At 33.8% G+C, this 8,258-nt stretch overlaps 2 protein-coding genes across 3 annotated transcripts; both read left to right on the top strand.

Moving 5' to 3' along the window:
• The first annotated feature begins 316 nt into the window (after positions 1–316).
• LOC112034097 (laccase-14) lies at positions 317–3,717 on the top strand. Of its 2 annotated transcripts, none has more exons than XM_065770431.1 (4): positions 317–470; positions 2,809–2,960; positions 3,057–3,301; positions 3,414–3,717. In XM_065770431.1, exons 1-4 carry the CDS (start codon positions 372–374, stop codon positions 3,584–3,586), a joined length of 669 nt encoding a protein of 222 aa, XP_065626503.1. In that variant the 5' UTR covers positions 317–371; the 3' UTR covers positions 3,587–3,717. The 2 variants fall into 2 exon arrangements, with proteins under 2 accessions (XP_065626503.1, XP_065626504.1); XM_065770432.1 differs by lacking the exon at positions 317–470 and adding an exon at positions 603–703.
• A 2,245-nt stretch (positions 3,718–5,962) lies between these two features.
• On the top strand, positions 5,963–7,567 carry LOC112000030 (uncharacterized). Its single transcript, XM_024032132.2, has one exon. The coding sequence runs from the start codon at positions 5,963–5,965 to the stop codon at positions 7,565–7,567; it is 1,605 nt and encodes a 534-aa protein (XP_023887900.2).
• The last annotated feature ends 691 nt before the right edge of the window (positions 7,568–8,258 follow it).

Here is an 8,258-nt window from a genome sequence, read left to right on the forward strand (position 1 = left end):
GTGCCGATTCTTTTTGCCTCTTCCTGTCAACTGAATCTGTACATTACCAAAAAGAATCACGCATCGTTAGATTTTTCTAAATTCTTGGTATTGGTCATATTCAAAGCTTTTGAATTTTCGTAGCAACTAGTAAGATAAGTGGGCAAGAAAAAAACTTATCTATATCTCTGTTATAAGGAGAATTTTAGTTCAAATTGTGGATTGCTAACTGCATTAATATTGAAACAGACAAGGATACAACTAACCTTGTGTGGCGGCTTCACCAATTTTCGTTTCTTAGCTCTTCCTAAGTCTATAAATACGTCACTACCTCTAATTTTCAAAGTCTCACAGAGAAAATTATTGAAAGGATAATATCTCATTGCTACAAAATGTCTCTAATAATGAAATTTTTATTTCCGCAAATTTTAGGGCTTTTGATCTTGGATGGTCTCCTGCATTGCCAAGGTTTGGCTCGTCATACTTTTGTGGTACGTATTTGTTGTTTTCTATGAAAATAGATATGCATGCATGTCTGTAGCATAATAAATGACCAGCTTGGAAACAAAAATAATATATGCTCTATATAAACTCATTCGTAGTGACACTATGCTTAAGTGATGTGGTGGTAAGGGCAATTTAAAGATTAACTAGACTTAGTCGGTCAATTGCATTTGAGAGAGGGACACATATGTTGCAAACATGCTTGCAGGCAAGTAGCAAGGTAGACTTTCTCCTCCTATTCCCAGCTAGCTGGGACTTAACAAAAAGGCATCTATTCTCACACATGGTTGTACACATTACACATTTTATGTCTTAAAATGTAAACATTTATAAAAATTGTTGACGTTATGCGTAAAATTATGGACGTGTGTATGGAGTATAAATTAACGAGTGTCTGAGAACAATTTTCCTTAGAAGAAAAAGGTAATATACACCTTACATGTTATTGTTTTCTTTATATATATATATATATATATATTTTTTTTTTTTTTTGAGAGTAAACTTACGTGAAGAAATTAAAGTCTTTCTTAATAATTAATTTGATACAATAAATGGGGAAAGGGATTCAAATTTCAAACCGTGTGTAACCATATGAATAAAATCAGATAATACCAATATGAACAGCAAGCCTGTTGGCAAAGGCATTAAAGTTAGAATCACTTCTTTTTCGTTTTTTGGGTTCTTTTAGAATCCAGTGCTTTTTTCTTCTTTGTTTTTTTATCTTTTCCTCATCATTTTGGATCTTGAGAGCTTTTCCACTATTATAAACTACAGCCCCCAAGTTTTTTTTTTTTTTTTTTTTGGAATGTGTAGTTAATTTTTTTTTTTATATATATTATATATATAAGGACCAAAAGATCTTGCGGCCCCAGCCTACTTAGAACAATGAGTTGTACAGTTCAACCTTGGCCCAAATCAATAAAAGAGTATAACTTTCGTCACCATCAAGGAGAACTCACAACCACAATATTTTTCTTGGTACCATTTTTTAAAGAAAAATTAATTAAAAATTATTTTTATTAAATAGGTTGAATGAGTTACAAATTTTATCATTTGGTTTTGTTAAATAATTTGTTCACTTGTTGTTGTTTGGTCTTGTTTTATTTTTGTTTGGTTTATGTTTGTTGTTATTTGGGCTACTATTATTGTTGTTATTTAAGCTTTTTTATTTTTTTTAAAAAAGGATTGAGGATTATGTTTGAATGGCAAAATTAATTTTGGAGTAATGCTATGTTCACAATATTTTTACAATAAATATTATGCAAAAGACTTTTATTGGTGGGTAAAAAAGAAATATCAGGATTGGGCTCAACTTAGAATTAGTACATATTGGATTTGTTGTCAACTTATTGTGAAAATGTTGTAAATGTAGTAGCTCTAATTTTCGTTGAAACCAAATTAATTCTTAAGTTAGTGTGTTCAATATTTTCTTTAGGGTGGTCAGAATAAATTAGTTTAACATTTTTTTTTTGGCAAGTATATATGTACATTTTTTTGCAAGTCAGGGTGGTCTTGTGACCACCTCAGCTTGCATGTAGACCCACCACTATTTAAATATTAATTATGTGAACAATGATGCTATTAATATTACAGATTTTACGTTCCTCCAAAAAAAAATTACAAATTTTACAACATATAATTTTTATAAAATAATATATCACCAATTACAAAAAAGTAATTCTAACATTCATTTATTATATTTTTCACCAATCACATTCATTTTCAAATACATTTATCAATGTTTTCGATGTAGTAGCTTCTAGAATATTCCTTATGTGAGTTTAATTAATGTTTGCTTTAAAAGATAAATATGCAGCATAATGACAAATTAATTGCCACTAAAGGACGTCATGCGCACATCCTTAGGTAAGCATAAAAAGCATCCTAGGTTCCTTCTTCTCCAGTAATTAAATCAGAAATATTGTAGCTAGTGAAGAATAAAAAAAGAACACAAGATCTTTATATTAACTTCATAATTGAAGTTATCACCGCACACCTCAGATATAGTAGTCATTCTACAAGTATGTTTGTGAGGTGTGAGGTGTGAGGAGGTAAGGGTAGAGGTTCAAGTCTCTAAATAAGAGTTTCATACACATATACATTTAGATTATGTTAAAATAAAAATTCTATCTTGGATTAAAAAAAAAAAAAAAAAAAAACTTCGTAATTGAAGTTTGCATTTTAATGTAACTACATCTGAATTAAAATCCCAAGTTTGTCAGTCAATGAATATGTTGCATTTCAGTGCAAGCATGCATGAATCTGTTTTGTATCGTCCATATATTTATTTACCTAAGTACAGTTTTGCCTAACTTCTCGTTAAAGGTAAAAGATGTTCCATACACAAGACTTTGCAGCACAAAAAATATCTTGACAGTAAACGGACAATTTCCTGGACCAACTCTACACGTTAACAAAGGAGATACTATCGTGGTTGATGTTCTTAACAAAGGCAATTACAACATCACTATCCACTGGTAATATTAAAATATTGATTAAATAATTAAATTTATCGTATTCTGATAATTTAAATTTAAATTTGTATCACTGTGATGATAATATCAATAATGTAGGCATGGAGTGAAGCAACCAAGATATCCTTGGTCAGATGGTCCTGAATATATTACACAATGTCCTATCCAACCAGGACAAAAGTTTAGCCAAAGGATCATATTTTCCTCTGAAGAAGGAACTCTTTGGTGGCATGCTCATAGTGATTGGACAAGGGCCACTGTTTATGGGGCTATCATTATCCATCCCAAGAAGGGAACTAGTTATCCATTTCCCAAGCCTCATGCTGAAGTGCCCATCATATTGGGTATACAAGTTTTTCTAACTCAAAAACACTTACCCTTTCCATTTATTCATGATTTGTAGCACAAGATATAAAATTAACACTGGCGATGATTAAACGTTTTGTTGAAATGCAGGAGAGTGGTGGAAGAAAGATATAATGGAGCTTTACAATGAATTCCGTGAAAGTGGAGGAGACCCCAATGTTTCTGATGCATATACTATCAATGGTCAACCTGGAGATCTATATCCATGCTCAAAATCTGGTATTTTTGAACTTGGTTATCCATTCTCTAAGTTATCTTCTTAAATTATTCAAAAAAAAAAAAAAAAAATCTCTTTCAAGTTTCTAATTTCGGCAATTAAGAGTTCAAGATATAGGGATCCATGTATTTATCTGTGGTGAACTACCTTAATAGAAACACAACTATTTCCACTTTACTTGAAATTATTTATTGGATCTAAAAATATACAAAATATCATGTTATTTAAAATTTTAAATAACATTTTAAATATCATATTTAACATAAGTGAAAAGGATCCTGACTACATTGAAAAAAAATACTGACTATATTCCACAATTACAGTTTGTCATGTATCCTTTTATATACATGATCAAAGTCAAAAATGAAAAAAAAAAAAAAAAAATGACATATGGCAATATGTCATACTATTATTTGTTTTTATGTATATATATATATATATAATTGAATTTGAAATTTTCGGTTTTTGCACCCAACAATTCACTTACTATAAAATATAAAAAAAAAAAAAAAAATTAGATAAGACACATGGCATAAAGTTAAACTTCAATTGAAATTCAATTTAAAATATAATTAGATTTAGACTCTTTGATTTTTTTACCTAATAATTCACTTGTCACAAAAATTTAAAAATTAGATGGAACACGCGGCATAAAATTGAATTTCAATTTAAAATTTAATTGAACTTTCTCTAAGTTTTGGCGTTAACTATACATATAGAATGCATACATTTCACCACTGACTTTTTGGTTGGACTATAGGGAAAACTTCAAGATGGTAGGGTTGTCGCTGTTAAAATGCTTTCAGCTGAATCAAGTCAAGGACACAATGAATTTATGTCTGAAATAGCTTCGCTGTCCAATATTAAGCATGAAAATCTTGTTGAGCTGCATGGTGGTTGCGTTGATGGTCCTCATAAAATTCTTGTTTACTACTATATGGAAAACAATAGCCTTTCTCAAACATTACTCGGTATATATACATATATATATATATATATACTATGCATATTTCAAAATTTTGATATTCAAGTATAATGACAAAGACTGCGTTCATTTTCTTTTACTTTCATGAGGGACATATGCATATCACATTTGCTCTCTTAAATTGCTAGGTAGTGCGGAAAATAGAACTAAATTCAACTGGAAAGCGCGGCGAAAGGTTTCATTGGGAATTGCTCGAGCAGTTGCCTACATTCATGAGGAAATTAAACCACATATTGTGCGTCAAGATATCAAAGCTAGCAATATACTCTTTGGATCAGCTTTTCAATCCTATGCTTTCAGATTTTGGCTCTCAAAGCTAATTCCAAATAACAACACTCACATTAGTACATGAGTAGCCGGGACATTGTAAGTGGAGCTACTAAAACATTGTTGGTTTTTTTTTTTTTTTTTTTTTTAATAGTGCATCTTGGGAGGCTATGGAGTTGAGTTTTAAACTTAGTACACATTTGTTCCCTTTCTTTTCTCCTTTCTTTTGATATTTGAATTCCATTGTGAATTTTTTTGAACAAATAGTTTCTTGTGATAGGGGCTACCTTGCACCGGAGTTGTATCAGTGACGATTAACCCGAAAATCAGACGTGTATAGTTTTGGTGTGCTACTTCTAGAGATAGTTAGTAGCCGATCAATGATTGACTTGACATAGAGATCGGAGAGTACTACTTGTCAGAAGGTATAATAAAATAAAATAAATAGGATTGTATTGTATTGTTTAGTGTTAACACCATTAACCTTTTGTTTGGTTATCTTAAACATCTTTAGACATAGTCCCTAAAAACATGGACACTCACTATGATTGTAAAATTTAATATAGTGCATCTCCAAATCTAAGACAGACTTTCAGAACCCTTTCTACTAATACTAAGAACTAAAAATAATTAGAAAAATTATCCTATGTTGGAAGGAAAAAAAAATATATATATATATATAATTTATTAATCTCAACCATTTAATTTACATTCTTCTTGAGCATCTAATTTCAACCATTTAACTAAGGGTATCAGAAGTCCAAGAAATCAGAGCAGCTGAGTGAATCACAAGAGTCCACAAGTTCAAGTAGCTCTAGACCTGAAGCAGAGATCAACGGCAAGTAGTTTAAAGTATAAAGCTGCGTTAGTATAGTTGTTAGTTGTGAGCATGTGTTTACACGTGACTGATTAGCTGTACATTTCTATTAGTTGTAAGAAGTTGTTAGGTCAGATTAGTCATTTTTGTTCTGGTTTAGTTGCTTAGTGATACTATAAATACCTGTAATTGTATCTTTATTCAGATTAATGAAATCAGTTTTCAGTAAATTTCATATGGTATCAAAGCATTGAAGTCTTTCTATTTTCTCCCAAATTTTTAGAGCTTGTTCTTGAGAGCTATTTTCTCCCAAATTTCTAGGGTTTGTTCTTGAGAGGTTTCAAGCTTCGTCAATGGCTGAAGCAACAAATACTTCATCTGCTTCTTCTGTGCAAGATCCTGCACTCGTAGAGGATATCTCAAATCCTCTGTTTCTTCATAATGCTGAAAGTCCTAGAGCCATGCTTGTGCCTGAACCGTTGATTGGTGAGAATTACCATGCCTGGGTTCGTTCAATGAGGAAAGCATTGGTTGCCAAGAATAAGTTTGGCTTTGTCAATGGTAGTATTACTCTCTCTTCACCATTGATAAAGACTCCAGCAGCTGTTGATGCTTGGATTCGCTGTGACAACATGGTTGGTTCTTGGTTGATGAAGGCTGTGTCACCTCAAATTCGAGTGAGTATCACCTACAGGGACACTGCTCTGGAGATTTGGAATGACCTCAGGGATACACATTCTCAAGGGAATGGACCTAGGGTTTTCCAAATTCAGAAGGATATAGCTTCAATGTGTCAGGGTGAGTCTTCAATCACCAATTATTTTACTCAATTGAAGCTATTCTGGGATCAACTTCAGAATTTTAGGCCTACTCCTACTTGTTCTTGTGGGAAGTGTACCTGTAATATGCATCAGAAACTTGAAGATCTTCGTCTTCAAGAATCAGTCATGCAATTTCTGATGGGGCTTAATGAGTCATACTCTCAGATCAAAGGTCAAATCTTGTTGATGGAACCATTACCAACCATCAACAAAGTTTACTCTTTGCTGATTCAAGAGGAGAGCCAGAGGAGCATAGGGCTTAGTAATTCTGTTCACATAGAATCTACTACTCTTACAGTGAAGGGTTCTAATGCCAATTTCAATCCCAACTTTCCTGGTTTCTTTGGCAATTCTGGTGCTTCTGGAAAGAATTCCAAAGGTAGAGACAGACCCATATGCACTCACTATGGGAAGCTTGGACATGTCATGGAAAAATTCTTCAAGCTACATGGCTTCCCTCCAGGATTCAAGCCTAAAGGGAAGAACTTTATGGTCAATCAAGTCAATATTCAAGAAGCTTGCACAGAGAATGATCACACCTCTGCTACTTTTCCTTTCACTCAAGAGCAGTGTCAACAGTTTTTTACCATGTTGGGGACTCAAATGCAAGCTGCTCATCTCACCTCTAGTGGCAATGAGACTCAGTTCAATTTGGGCAACAAGGAAACACACATGGCCAGCAATGTGATTAGGCCTACCCTGGCTGTGCCTTCTTCTTCCAATGCCACAGATACTTTCACCATGGCAGGTAACTCTACTTGTCTTGATTTGAGGCATTCAGTTTTTTCTGCTCAAATTACACATAGAACAGCTTTTTGTGGTAATATTTGGGTGATTGATACTAGAGCAACAGACCATATAGTATATTCTGTTCATTTGTTGACTAATTTCACTGCTATTGATTGTGTGGTTGCCCTTCCTAATGGTGAAACTGCCTTGGTAACTCATATTGGTTCTATATGTCTATCTGAAAATCTTGTCTTAACCAATGTGCTTTGTGATGGTGCAAGAAAAACACCAAGTCAATCACTCGTCCATATGGCCGTCCATAGCAATGTTCAAAGCGGAGAGCGAATGGTTGGTACATTCGTCCCTCATTTACCATTCTTCTTCTTCTTCTATACACTCGTCCAATGAAGGACGAGTGGGCAGTGAACATCGTCCTTCTTTAATGATGGACGAGGTAAATTCACCAAGAGTTAGACTAAGCACACTTCCAACCAAAAGTCATATTGCTTGAATCTCAACACAGTTCCCGAAGAGGTGACCCTTATGACAGTTAAGGAAGTTACCCTCTGAATCTTCCAAACTCTACGACGATTAGGATAAATAACCGATTTCTAACGCTATATAAAGGCCCTGCTGCGCAGAGGTAAGGGGACTTTTTCTCTTTTTGAAAATTCTAGATAAGAAGTTAAGGAAGTCTTGAGGGCTCTTTTTTCCTTCAATCTACTAACTTTACCATCGGAGAATTAAAGGCCGGCTTCCACCAGTCTTCTCTAATTTTCTTTGGTTTTCTAGGACTCATTACTCAAGATCAAGAGCATCCGAAGATTTTTCAGCCCACTGATCCCTTAGAACTTATCAGTTGGCGCCGTCTGTGAGGATAGAAACGTAAAAAATCTGTTGTCATTAGGACTTAATTTATTGAGTTCTATAGTTTCTTTCTCCAATCAAGGGTTGAAATGGTTCGGACAAGATCTAGGGCTACGAGTCCAGGCCCTCAACAAAGCAGGGACGCATCTAGTAACCCTCACCGTGACCATCAGTCAGCACCCACCATGCAACCCCTCTTATTCCAACAAATGCAATCCATGGCTGCTGCTAT

This window comes from Quercus suber, unplaced genomic scaffold (assembly GCF_002906115.3).
Source record: "Quercus suber isolate HL8 unplaced genomic scaffold, Cork oak 2.0 scaffold_31, whole genome shotgun sequence".
NCBI classification, from domain to species: Eukaryota; Viridiplantae; Streptophyta; class Magnoliopsida; order Fagales; family Fagaceae; genus Quercus; species Quercus suber.